Source organism: Cryptotermes secundus, unplaced genomic scaffold, assembly GCF_002891405.2.
Source record: "Cryptotermes secundus unplaced genomic scaffold, Csec_1.0 scaffold1069, whole genome shotgun sequence".
In the NCBI taxonomy this organism is placed as follows: Eukaryota; Metazoa; Arthropoda; class Insecta; order Blattodea; family Kalotermitidae; genus Cryptotermes; species Cryptotermes secundus.
The window spans coordinates 86,881-101,558 of NW_019718281.1; the positions used below are offsets into that span (position 1 = coordinate 86,881).

At 38.3% G+C, this 14,678-nt stretch overlaps 1 protein-coding gene across 2 annotated transcripts in view; it reads right to left on the minus strand.

Moving 5' to 3' along the window:
• Positions 1-79: 79 nt before the first annotated feature.
• Positions 80-14,678, minus strand: part of LOC111875556 (protein FAM166B) — a 29,463-nt gene continuing 14,864 nt past the window's right edge. For both annotated transcript variants that reach the window (XM_023871902.2, XM_023871894.2), the window contains 4 exons: positions 8,028-8,103; positions 3,708-3,867; positions 1,784-1,999; positions 80-796 (listed from right to left, as the gene is read on the minus strand). In XM_023871902.2, the coding sequence (XP_023727670.1) occupies positions 570-796; positions 1,784-1,999; positions 3,708-3,867; positions 8,028-8,103 (679 nt within the window). In that variant the 3' untranslated portion in view covers positions 80-569. The remainder of the gene's footprint in view (positions 797-1,783; positions 2,000-3,707; positions 3,868-8,027; positions 8,104-14,678) is intronic.

Below are 14,678 nucleotides of genomic sequence, written 5' to 3' on the forward strand. Positions count from 1 at the left end.
ATAGTGGTTTCCAAAGAGTATCGATGTCCCTCTGATGATGGTCTATAGGGACCGAAACATGTAAGGGTGTTATGAATTGAAGTAGTAAAAACTTCAAGTCACACTGGATGGAGTTGTTTTATCTTTTATAAGATTGTTAGTGTGACGGACCAGAAAGCAATTCAACACTTTATGTGACATACTTTGTGTCTTTTAATTCTACAGCTCTTAAATCATTTAGCTCCTGCCCTGTAGTATACACAGGGAACCAAGTTTTTAAACGAAAACGTTTATAATAACAAAGGCATTTTTAATAATTACAGAGTATCAAATGGGGAACAAGCTTTTGTATTCTGTATGCGAAAAGTCATTAGTCATACAAACTTGTGTGTATGTATGTATGTATATATTTGTCAGACTAACAGTTGTTATAATAAAGTGAAAACCTTTTTTGCTTTTAAACACGGATATTGGCTGAAAGTTGTTCCTGGCCTGTTAAGACACCACCCACATACACGTGTGCACACTAAAGTAACAGCACCCTAGTGAAGAGATCTTTGTTAAACCTCCCTAAAGGCACACTGTCCTGCTCACATAGCAGGTATAGTGTATCTGCTATCATGCTGGAGAGCTCTGTGTACTGCCCGTGTAGCTTCTTCCATTTCATTTCTGTGCTGCCGTTCCTCACGTAACAGTGCCAAGCCTTTCCGAACTGCAGTGTTGTAACGCTGGCTGAGTGAAACCTCTGTGCCTCGCACTCGAGGGATGTGCCCTGTGTATCCTGCAATGGGTGGACACTCAGGGGAGATGTGGCTGTCTGTAATACATACATCACAGTGAATTGCATGATGCTTATAACTCTTAATATTTCTGGCTTGTAATGCTCCCGGCTTAAAGCTGACTTGGATTTGACAAGTGAACAGTTTCACTTTACCCATGCCACTCAAGGCAAATACTTAGATAATACCTCAAATTATGCAACAACTGCTTCCTTCCAAAATTCTTTATGTTTAATCATTCACTGACCATGCCACCAATTGACTAGTTATAGGCAACTGTCGGTGCATAGTTAAATAAACAATACAAATTAATATAAAGTTATTCTGATTGTTTTAAGGCTATTTAATGATTGCTGTATCAGCATAAGAGGTTACTTAACACCAGATGAGACATAACTGTCCATGATGGAGAGGGAGTGCCTGAATTCACATGGACTGGCTGAGGAAAAGCATGAAGCTTAGCGAGGATGCAATTCCAAACTAGAATTATAAATATATGCATCCCAAATATGAATTAGATGTGTTAACTTCACTGCTGCCTCAGATTTATATGGTTTGATCAATCCTTGACTTGTTTAAAAATCCTCCAGTACTTTGGTTTTGTAGCATCAAATTACGAATTGTGAAGCATTCAGATAGAAGCAGCCATGGCATAAATGAGGTATTACCTGGAAGAACCGAGAAAAACCACAGAAAGCATAAGCTTGATAGCAAGATTTTGGTGGAGATTGAACCTAGGACAACAACAACAGAACTACAGAACAACAGAAGTGTTAACTGGGAAACTGTGACATTCACTCACCTGGAATTGTGCTCTGTGACTGCTATAAGAGGCACTGCTCTCCACTATTCAAGTTTATTTTAAGCAATAAATTAATAGGTGTACATTTTGTTGTTAAACCAGGATTTATATTAAGTGCAATTGTATAACCATTATCTCAATTCTGAAGGTAAGCTTCAACAAACTGGGTGCAGAAGTCTGAGAACCACTGATCAATGCCATGCTTTCCTTGGCCAATGCATACCCCCATATTTGCGATTTTGATAGTGGTGTAATGCTTTCTTCACTTCATCTCTGGAGTGAATAGAGGGCATCTTAGGAGCAGACTGTGACCTGTGGCCATGTTCCTTCTCTCGCCTTATTTCCTCTCGTGACATTCGCCTATTGAAGTCCATCATACTATCATCTGCTGCCCGCTGGAATGACTTGCCGTATCGGAAATTCATGCCTGGGATGTAACCTGACAAAAAATAAATAAAATTTTGAAATTTGTCGTTTTCTCTGTTCCAACCAAATAAATGGGCATTTTCTTGCAATTAATTCTTGCATTAGAGTTCACCAACCTTGATTTTTCTTATGACAAATTCCTTTGGCTTACCACTTTTATTAATCAGCACCTGTTTTGAAAAATTAGTTTCTCAGGTAGGAACACCCAAGAGATAAATCACTACTGCCACTGATATGATGACAGTGAGGATGATGACTGACAGAAGCAACCTTAGGCTTAATTTAGGCTCTGAACCATGGTGTTGGCATGATTTTCCCATATTCCTGAAGTCAAAGATTCCACATAGCAGAGTCTGCACTAATATCCAGTTAATAATGCAGCCTGGGATGCTCTGCATCAGTCTTAGTCTCTTATCTCAAAATCATGATGTATATTATTTGCCTGTATTTGTTTACTTATCTAATTGTTCATTCATTTAAATGTTTACATATTTCTATTAGTATATATTTACATAATGAAAGGTTATATTAATTATTCTTGTATGTCACCAACATCCATTTTTTCTTTGTTGATATATTTATTTAATTACTTATTCATTTTCTTGTTTCTTTATTTATTTACCCCAATATTTGTTTGTATGATGGAAATTCAAATAATTTATTTTATTCTAAGGATTCCTCTGTTCATCTCAGTTTGACCCTCCTTACGAGCTATTGGAGTAAGTAGTGCTTTATTGGGGTCATTTTGTCTGTAGGGCTCATGGCGAACTGACAAATCCTCTGTACTGCAGAAGAGGGTGCTGCGAATAATTAGTGGACTTGGTAAACGAGACTCATGCAAGCAAATTTTTAAAGATTATGGCATCCTTACGGTTACTTCATTGTATATCTTAGAGGTGTTGTGTTACATAAAAAAGCACAAAGCAGATTTGATCCAGAATATAAATATTCATAGTTATAATACAAGAATAAACAAGGATTTTCATGTTCAGTTCTGTAGAACTACATTATTTAAAAAGAGTGTGGTAAATATGGGGATAGAATTGCATAGTAAGTTGCCTGACAAAATAAAAAACTCAGTGGGTTTTTCAGTTTTTAAAAGAGACTTAAAATCCTTTTTATTGAAACATTCCTTTTACACGATAAATGAATTCGTTAGTTTTAAATAAAAAGATGGATGGTGAAAGTACTCATATTTGGATGTCATAGCAAATCATAAGTTGTATACAATGATTTGTGTATTTGTTTTTTCTTTTTTCTTTTTCAAATGTAGTATCTACATATTGCTTAGGATTGTAAAATGTTGTTAGTATCCTTGTAACTTTGTAGGTTTGTTTGTTAAGTTGTACTCCTGGATAAATCAATCAATTAATCAATCAGTATAGTTTGTAGTATGCTTGTAACTATGTAGATTTATTTTGTTAACTTACATTAATGAATGATGTGTCCAAATGTTACTATGTAGCAAAACGGATGAAAATAAAATACAAATACAAATACAAATCTATTAACATGATGACTGTCATCCTTGGAAATTCGAGACGCCCACAATCTTCTGCATTGTATATTGCAATTCTACAGGAAAGGGCTAACAAAGGTTGTTAGAATGTTGCCTCAGGCAGCTTTGTAAATTGTTTTACTTTTAAAAATACGTAGTTGGGCTAATGAAATTACAGATATGTAGTTCATTATTACTCAACTGTCAAGAATTCTACTCCTACCTGTATATCCCAGCACATATCTGCGGGTCCTGTGTTTAAAAGGCAGCGATGGACTCTCAGTTTGACCCTCCTTACGAGCTATTGGAGTAAGTAGTGCTTTATTGGGGTCATTTTGTCTGTAGGGCTCATGGCGAACTGACAAATCCTTCACACTAAGTTCCTTGGAATAAAACAGATTTTGTACAATGAGACACTGGTAGTTCCTATAATTTAAGCGAAACTACTTTCATTTTCTTGTAGACATTTCAAAACGTACAAGATTTTAAGTAAATTTGACCTTCGGTACTATTTAAATATAGATAAAAGATAGGATTAATTTCTTGGTAGAAAATAAACCTGATGAAACTCCATTAAGCAGGTGTAATTGAAGATTATTTCTTTTTCAAAAGTGTGAAAGTTACTGTTAATTTGTGACTTTTCTGGATCCCCTCAAGCCACCTCACTTTTTAATGAATTAAAAGTGATCATTACTGGTAACTGACCATTAGGATAAATTTAGGAGTACAACATGGAAAAGCCAGAAGAGAAGCAGCAACATGTAAGTGTCTGAACAGGTGGGGCCAGCACTGAAACAAGTTTAACTCCCTCCACTAACACATACATTTTAGAAAATACAGGAGACTTTATGTTCTCCTTTAAAAGTTCCTGTATTACTTGAGTTTATATTCATAGCATCATTTTTCTTTTAGCAGTTTTAGTATTATTTTATATCCAAAAGTGCATTTCAAAACAAAGGAGTTTCGCTCCCTGTTATCTACAGTTGAACACCTAAAATACAATCCTTGAGTTGAAGGAGGCTTGGGACCCCTCTAGGCTCAGTCGTGACCCCTACCGCCCCTAAATCAATCATACAAAAAGAAGAACATCTGACACTAAAAGGTCCTTCAGCAGGGAGGCCCAGGAGCCTGTAAATGCACTGTTTCTTCCATTTACTGGGTCCAACTGACCACATTCCTTGCATGTTCTTTGAAAACCACAGCAACGAATTAATGTGACAATGAATTATTTCGAAAATATATTTCCCTTATAAGCTCGAATATAAGGCAACCCACTATTTTCCCAATGACAAAATCAGAAAAAATTCTAACAAAATGGGATGCATTACTTAGTTCTGAGGGTTGTAAGCATAACCGGAGTATAAGTTATGCTATTAAGAAACCAATTAAAAATTTAATATATTAAAAGTAATTCTACATACTTTAACAGTCGTACTTAGAATTAACTGTCAGACATCTTCATAATCATCATTTCCATATTTATTTTTAAGGGCATGAAAATGGTGAACAATCTTTTCCAAGAAGCAGTACTTGAATAAAACCGCCTTTTATTCAGGCTACTCGGTAAATTCAGTTTGACTTTTTTTTTTTCATTGGCTTCTTTCATGCAAGGTATCCGTACTAAAATTATATTACTTTCAGTTCCTCTAATATATGCCTTGAAATTACTGCTTAGCACGTCGTCTTCCATTTATACATCTGCGCTTTCTTTTTTGGGCTTATTGGTGACAAATCACATACCGTTCACCAATGCATGTCAGATTTTCTTTAATTTTCTGAGATGAAAACAGGATTCCTAACCATATGTCGTCTATATTCGTATTACAGGTTTTACACTTGAAATGAACATAGGATGGATCTGGAACTGAGACATGCGGACAGACAGACTTACAAGTAAGAACGACCAACTCTGTAAGCGTTAAATATGGCAGTGAATTTAATAAAGTTCTTGAATTATAGCACTTTTGTTTATCTGTCCAGAGTTACAATTATCGAATACATTAGCGATAGTAAGCATCAGTTATCGTCCGTGTGATAATGATCACCCTTCGTAATCAGTTTTCGCATACTTAGCACCATAAATGTAATTAATAAATCTTCTCCCTGATAACATCTTCTGAAGATTCGACTCGTTCTGCGTATAGGGAAATCGCCCAATACGGGCAGTCTTTTAAGGCTTATTACTAAGACAAATTAAATGTTAGATGTTCAAAGTGCGTGTAAGTGTTATTAATCAAACCACAAATACGATGGAATGTAAACAAATTATTTAGAAATATCACTTAAAGAGTTACTCCCAAACTAAAAAAATACTCCATCGCCCCATTTTAGGCCACCAGGGTTCCTAATATGAGGTTATAATACCTACATGCTTCTGTTTCACTGGAAGAGACCAATTTCCACAAATGCATATTTTATTAATGTTTAAGGTTTTAAATTTAAACTCTAATATAAATTCAGGCAATTCCTCCTCAAAGAAAGGCTGAAGTTCAGGACACTATAGCCACTTAGCGCTAAAACAGAAAAAAAAAGAAACAAGTTAACAAAATATTGTAACAAACTGTAAAAGAATCACGCTATAAAGATCTGGTATGTAGTTTCAAAGGCGACAAACGTTTTAGTGTTATCTTGAATAGCAATGCTCACACACCTCTACGTATACATGAAGTGTGTGCGCAAACAGTGCAGCTGACTCATTCTTCGCCTTCTGGGTCCTTTGAGAATAGGCTGCAGCAGTCCGTTCATTGTCATCTCTGGGATGAACAGTCACTTCCGTTTCTGGGTCTGTAGAACTGCTGATTCATATGAAAGACCCTCTCATTCCTGGGGTTGTGATTTCTAAGGTTTGCATTTTAATGATTTCTTCATATTGAACTCAGATTTGTTCTATCCTTCATCTATTACCTGTTTATCTATCTGTAAACAAATTCCCTTTCGGTTCCAGGTAAGATCCTTACGTTTTATCCTGAAATCTGCTTTGAAATACCTTCTTGTTTACATTTTGTTGTTGTTGTTGTTGTTGTTGTTAACGTATTCTAGTAGAGTCTTGTGCTGGGAATTTGTAATAACTTGGGCTGAGCGTGCGCAAGGAGCAGTCCTTTGACGTTTTTCACAAAATGTAGGCAGAGGAGAAATGCTGACAGCTGTAACTGGATTACTATTAACTTTGACCACGGGAGTACCTGGTTGAGGTTCTTTGTGGGCTTCAACAGAAGCTTGTTCTGAGTCTTTCTCGGCAACTAGAAACTCGTGTGGCCTGAAGAGTCGCTGTTAAAAGGATAGAGATCCGCTTTCCTGAAACCACAGGCAAAATTTTTAGCAATGGACTCTCTCATGTATGTGTTTCAAAATGACACGCCTTCCTTGTTTATGGTCACGACCTGGCCTGGATGTGCACGAAATCAATGTTCGATGTCTTGAGCTTAGTAGCACTTCAAGGGCCTCATGAATGCCAGCTCAAGAGGCTGAATTTTGTGGGTGTTGTGAGCTGATAAGAGTGTGATATACACGTGGCTTTCCCTGCCTAAATCGACGATTTCGAGGTTATGGACACGAGAGGAGTGACCGTCCAAAACAAGAATGACGTTTAACGTAGTAAATAAAGTGTCTGAACCAGTCTATGAACAAATCACTTTGTATCCAACCGGACGGATGATAGGCACACATTGGCCCCGGAGATGTGCAATTTATATGTTCCATTTTCATATTCCTTCTGGGAAAGGTCAGAAGTGGAGGGACGTAATTACCAGTAGGACTCAAACAAGTAACTGTTGTGATAAGAGCTCCATGCTGTGTAGCTTACTGAGCAGGTATCTGGCGCTTTCTTTTAAGGCCAAGAACCTTTCGGTGTTGGTGCTGAACCACAAACATCCCTGTCTCATCTTAGTTAAGTAGTCTGGCGAGAGATATTTAAAAAAGCTTGCATATGGAGTGGCACATTTTATGTTTTGGAGCATCACAGTTTATGTTTTAACAACACTCATGTTTCTAGCAGACAACCTAGGGTTTGCTCGTATGACGTTAAGACAAACCGACCGTCTGACATTGTTCTGATAGGGTGAAATTTCTTGATTTCTTATCTGTAAAATCACGATTTATATGATTCGCGGCGACGATTTCCATTTTTCAAATAGCCTCGTCAGTCTTTCCGATTTCAAAATATTTGTCAAACTCATTTCAGAGAGAAAATTCGCAAAATTGGTCTTTTATGCGTCTCTGAGAACTTTTGAAACAATGGATAGGCCCATACAACATGAAATTGTGTTTTATCACAAGTATAAAAATCCGACACCAAGTTTTTATTCCAAAGATGGCTAAAACATTAATTTCTGCATTCTAATTAATATACTCATTTCATGAGTCATTCTGGCCAGTATAATAAACTTGTGTGCTGATTACTTGGAAGGTCGCCTGCAAATTCTGTCCGAAAGGTAGAAATGTTCCCTTTATTCGATTTATTTACCACGGTCTCTTAGGACGACAGCGTCATCACAGCAGCCTAATTAACTTATGGGGAAATTCAAGTAATTTATTTAGGCAGTACCTTGATGATGTCCTTGGTGCTAGCTCCATACGGTTTGCCGTAGCGGAATTTAAGTGTAGGACAATGTCCGGTGTACCTAAAACAGAAAAATAAAATCACATTTGTGCTCTTACAATACGTAAATGCACCATATACTTCAATAAGAGTCTGCAATTCAGTTAGCAGAGAAGTATTTTAGGATACTCTAATCTAATTGTTAATATCGTGGAACTACTTACGTTAATTAAGATGAGTTTGAGTGTAACCTAGAATCGCATCGGTAATGGTAAACAACAGTCTGACGCAGATTCTTTGCAAAGAGATCTATAGGAGATGTTTTATCTCCAGTACATTTTAATTCTGTTTTAAGCACACTATCTGAAAGCGGAAGAAATAAGAAAGAATCTGTAATGAGCGGACAACACTAAACAGATATACTGGTATGCGTTGATGTTAATTTATGAAACAAAAATATAAATATCGTATGTACGCGGTAGCGTAGTTGGTTGAGGCACTATGCTACAAGCCGGAAGGTCGAGGGATCGAGTCCCGATGAGGTGAATTTTTCAATTTACCTGATCCTTCCAGCCGCATTTTGACCCCGGGGTTCGACTCAGCCTCTAACAGAAATGAGTACCAGGGATCTTCTTGGGGTTAAATGGCCGCCGGCCGGCGCGTAAGGTTGACAAACTTACCGCCGTCTGTAAGCCGAATGTCTAGAGAAAATGTGGGAGCCTCGACGTCTCACAATCCTATGGGCCTTCACGGCCTCTTACTGGGGTACCTATTTTTATTTACTGCGAAGAAACTCTTGTAGATTCTCTTAAGCAGACGGCAAAGGCGTACGCACAAAATTATATGACCAAAACACCTGTATCTATCTCATATTTTAAAGTAGCCGCTTCGTTATATAAGCGAACTTGTTTCTGATTTCGATTTTAAGTGACAAAATATATTCAGAACAATTCAGTTTGTATCGAATCAGGTTCCTCTTAGAAAGAATTATAATAACTGCGATTAAAACCCACACAAGGCACAATAATAAGTATTTCCTTAGGTAGAGAATTATCTTAATTATTTTCGCATAGCATTTCTGACAATTGTTACATAGTTCCGAAGAGTGAACTCTCAACTTTATTAACGGACCTCCTATAAGTGCGCGTCTGTTCCAATTAAATCGCAATACCAATATTACAGAAACCGCCCAATATCTGTGAAACTCTTTATGAAAAATATGTTATTGGACGCTGCTACATCTTAATATCTTCCATCTCAATATCATAAAACTATGAAGAAAGCAGTCTTCTGGGATTTGGCACCGTGTATATGTGGTGTTAACCGACGTTTCGGAGGAGACTGGTCTCTTCGCTTGCAGATTTCTTATATTTTTCTTCTACCCTGAAGATGGAGGCGATACGTTCCTCCGAAACGTCGGTTAACACCACATATACACGGTGCCAAATCCCAGAAGACTGCTTTCTTCATAGTCACCGCCGTGAAAGCCTCAAATCTTACATCATAAAACTAGCTACATGGCGGTGACGTGAATTTTGAGATGGAAAACAGTATCTTTCAATATAGGATCTTGAAGTTTTGTGTGGTTATAAACGTTTAGAAAATATTCAATTTTATTAGAGCAAACTGAGAACTGACAATGGCCAAAAACATTCTTACTGGGCGTGTTCGCATCCCTGCGGAAGTCCTGTTAAAATTCATCCACCCGTCTTCTCGCCAAGTATGAAACAGTTCGATGACCGTGGAACGAATTATCACGTAATAAAAAATGTGTTTATTTTTTGGGGTTAAATCGGACGTCAATAACTGCAACTTTATGTGAAGATCTACGGGCGTTTCTGTGCGAATCTTAAGTGCAACTTCGCCTGTCACGCTAAGTATTTGTCAGAGCGAAAAATGTTTGGAACAGACCTTGTGTTGAAAAATGAAATATATTTTATGCTCGGTGAGATAATCATAAATGTACGAATGCTATAGAGCTGTTTGCTATGCGTGTATTTTCTAACTTGTCATGCTAGCTATTACATATCTATACATAAAACGTGTATAATGGCATGTTATTAACATGTCTGCAAATATTTTACGAATAGGCGTACTTATGCATTTGGAGAGTTGTTTCTTGCATGCTAGTACATCCCTTTTGAATATGTGGTAGCAGGAAGAAAATGCTGGGTGCAAAATTTTAATTTACAAAGCAAATCAGACATTTTTTGCATATCCTGTTAATCTACTAAGGCCAGTCCTTCGTAATCTTAAAATACACCATGCCAATAATTAGCAATTTTAATATTTGTCAGAAAATATATGCCAGATTTCCACAAAAGCAATGCAGGTAAGCTTATTTCAAACGTAAATATTGAATCTCTTTTTTTTTATTGCTAGTGGGGTGGTACTAAGTCCCTTGTACTGCGGCCACATCTGGCCATTTGTACCAGCCCCAGATGATAGGTGAGGGTGATTGTGGAGCAATTGGCGGAATGAAGATGGCAGGGGAAACCAAAGTACTGGGAGAAAACCTGCCCCAGCGCCACTTTGCCCACCACAAATCCCACTTGACCAGACCCCGGGATTAAACCCGGGCCGCCGCGGTGGGAAGCCAGCGACTAAACGTTGAATCCGATAAGTCAAGGCATCAGAAAGAACTGTGATTTAAAAAACAGTAGTGAGATTTGGGGGGGGGGCTACATGTGAAATATGAGCTACGTTGTAGCTCAGAATACCTGTGGGCCCGAGTTCAGTTGTTGTCTTACACGTATAATTGTAGCTTCCGAGTTCTTCGTTTTAACAAATTTAGCGTCATAAATTTTAAAGAATGCAATTCGTTCTTTATGTAACCCAAATTGATCTGACAGACTTGGGTTGGGTGAACGCAGGGGACAACAAATCTGTTCTCCATTACTCATCCACCTATTCGGAAACTGGGTATTCGATGGTTGAATGGATAGGACAAGAATTCAGTTCTCCTTCGCCCAGCTACTTAAACTGTGGATTCAATCGCTGCCACACAACTTTAGTGAAATGTACGGGTGCGGCAGAGATGAGAGCATGCCCCTTAAACTGTGGAAAAGCGTAAGGTTATAGAATAATTAAATAGGCCTAACAATTCTACATACTTCATTGCATGTAAGTGGACATTAGGAGTTCTCCCTTAGGAATATTTCTCACCTTCTGGGTGTTCGGTGAGTGGACTAGAATCCCAAGTTAGACAACTGTGCCTATTTGCAGTTACTGACAAGTGAGAAACTTCTTCACGAGAAAATAGGACTTTGCTCGTATAGTCACCTCCATTAGCAGACTGTAATGATTTTCTTCTTCCTTTAGCTTCATACACGTCAGCGAATCAGTTTCAAAGCTAGGCAGTCTGTCTCTTCCTTTAGCCTCATACACGTCAGCGAATCAGTTTCAAAGCTAGGCAGTCTGTCTCTTCCTTTAGCCTCATACACGTCAGCGAATCAGTTTCAAAGCTAGGCAGTCTGTCTCTTCCTTTAGCCTCATACACGTCAGCGAATCAGTTTCAAAGCTAGGCAGTCTGTCTCTTCCTTTAGCCTCATACACGTCAGCGAATCAGTTTCAAAGCTAGGCAGTCTGTCTCTTCATTGATATGTTTACAGTACTTAGCTGACAATGGAGTCTATCCAAAATTTGAAAAAGAATATATACATTTATTTGCAAGCCATAATTTGTTTTGGCGACAAATATTTAAATCTGAAATACTAGCGATTTACGTGTATATGGGAACTCTGTATTCTGACCAGTGTTTATGATTTTCGAGTGAGTTCTGTGCATCTTCCTATAATAGCATCATTGGTGAATCAGTGATCGCGTGCCGTGACTGTCTTGCACTGCCAGGCACCATCAGTGCATGCTCTGCAATTTGCACTCTTATAGAACGTGTTCTAATACCCGTTGAAATTTGCCACTTCACGAAACACGTTACGCAATATTGCGAAGCTTCACGGAAAATATTTTGACCCTTCTTTAAAAGACAATACGATCAACCATTACACGAGTTTCTAATGGCATGACCACAGCATATTGCTAAAAAATAATTCGTTATTTGCACAAATTGTAATAAATGAATGGCAAAGGGAGGGCAATGTGTCTGTCCGTCCGTCCATGTTTGATCTCCCAACTACTAAAGCATGATGTGACGTCGTATAATCCCGTACAAGGCTACACAGCGTCACCACTCTGAGTCTCATTTAAACATATAAAATTTCAAAGAATTTTGCTATTTGGATTCAATTTTAAAAGTTGCCGGGCAAAATGTGGGCTTTTGTTTGTATCTGTGCAAAACAGTTCCCTAAAAATCAATTAACTGCTTAGTAAAATGTAAATTGAAATAAGTTATAAATGTCTTTATTATTAACTGAATTTACAGAAATTCTTTGAAATGAAGTCCTCCATCTTCAGCGCACGACTCACAACACTGTGATACTGTTCTACAACTTGACTGGCAGGTTTAAATCAAAACTTTTCCGTTAATACGAGAGAATGTTTCAGGTTAACTGACTTTTGGTCCGCTCTGTAAAATTGCTAACGGAATTTCACCTGACGCGCAAATAAATCTTTGCCGACGCTCTAGAATGTCTCTTTTTAAAAAATTGCAACATCACATAAAATATAGTTCCCATAAGAAGTAAAACTATAATTTTAAAATCCTTCGATGTGATGTACATTCAATGAAATGCAAGTACAAAAACTTCTGTATGTAGTGGCATATCACAGATAAAAACTCGGAAATTCAACGTGTAAGTATGACAGGGCTCTAAATTTAGACAATAAAAGTGCAAACAAAAACGCCAACGGAAAAATAAAATCGCGGAATAATTGGAAAACAACCGACAAAATAATTACTACATACTCGCATTTGTTATTCCCACTACTGTAGGGCTGCTAGGTCGCGACTATTTGAATTATCCTTCGTTACTTGAGGTCACGATCCACCTACTAAGAAACACTGATGTAATCTGTTGTTGACTTAATTGGCGGAAATTCCGGAAAATATATTTATAATCATTCATTTAATGAAGACTGTCAAGGCTCTTATACTGAATTAATCTTAACTACTCTTAATACCCCATTGGCGTTGCGAGCATAGTAAACAAGAGATAAAAATTCAAAATATCTTACAAGAGTGAGGATTTAGAGACTTCCATATCGGAGTACAGTAACATTTCATGTGCGTTCTGTAAGACACATTTCAGTACATGTACATTAGTTCGTAGAGATGTACTATGTAACTATAGCCTCCTTGCTGAGTCCTTGAAACGGTAATAAGCTGATTCACTCGCCAATTTAAAACTCATCTTGTATGGAACTTGAAGGTTCACTACCGTCACCACAAGAGCTGCTCTCATGATCCTACTATATTCTTAAGATCACAAGTGTGTATGATTGAATGATGATCACTGAGGAGCCTACAATTAAGACGACTATAATACATATGGTAAAATATAAAGTTGGCCCTCTACGTAACTAATTAAGCACTAAGCCACGAAGACGTAGCCGGTCACGGTAGCCGAGCGGTCTAAGGCATGTACTGTCTTCGCTCGCTTCGAAACCGGGATCGTGGGTTCGAATCTCACTCAGGGCATGGATGTTTAGTTTGTATGTGTACGTTTTTCTGTGTTTGTGTACAGGTAGAGGCCTTGCGACGAGCTGATCACCCGCCCAAGGCGTCCTACCGAATGGGTAAGATGTAGGAAAACCGAAATGAACGGAGAAGTTCATGGAGGTAGGCCTAGGCCCAATGGGGCTGTAGTGCCAAAAAAAAAAAGCCACGAAGACGTATGGGAGAATGGCTGTATTGGTCCACGTATTCTTGATCTCGGCACTAGTTTGCAGTTGAGTGGTCAGCTTCCCCCTAACCCCGGCAGCTTTACCCCAGGGGCAAAATCTCGGGTACTCATTCGATAGGAAGCTGGTTGGACCTGAACCCCGTTTGGAAGACGTGGAGGGGAGGAAAACCTTGCTCCTACCGTAACTCGAATTCCGACACCTCGGCCGCCCAGCCCGTAGCCGGTCGCTATGCCAGCTGCGCTATCCGGGCTCTTATAGTACGCACACTAATATGACAAATAATCATGGCTCTAACAACTAAATAATGTGGAAAACGGAGTAGTATTCCTCGGCCGGATGGATTCAGTTAATATTATTCTTAATATTATCACCGTATTTACTTCTAGATCTCCCAAATGTCTACTTTCTTCAAAGATTCTGCCTGAAGAAACTGACATCTCATCTTCAAGCAATGCCGAGGTCAAGACTACATGGATATACTCATCCACCGGCCAATACGTCTTCATGGCGTAGTGTTAAACTACTTAAGCACAGGCAATTTTACCTCTAACTTTACCCACTAACCCACTAATCTCATCTCCCTGGATTAGATCACTCTCATATTATGTGGCGAAGGATACAAATTATAACGCTCTTCATGAGTAGTTTTCTCCACAGTTCTGTTACTTCTTTTCTTTTATGCACAAATATTCTCATGAATTTACAACCTGCTTAGCAGAGGTCATTGGATTTTTTTTTTCAATTTACCTAATCCTTCCCGCCGCACTATGGCCCTGGGGTCGACTCGACCTCTAACAGAAATGAGTACAAGGAATTAATTAAATAATTTTCCTGGGGAGTAAAGCGCGGCCGCCG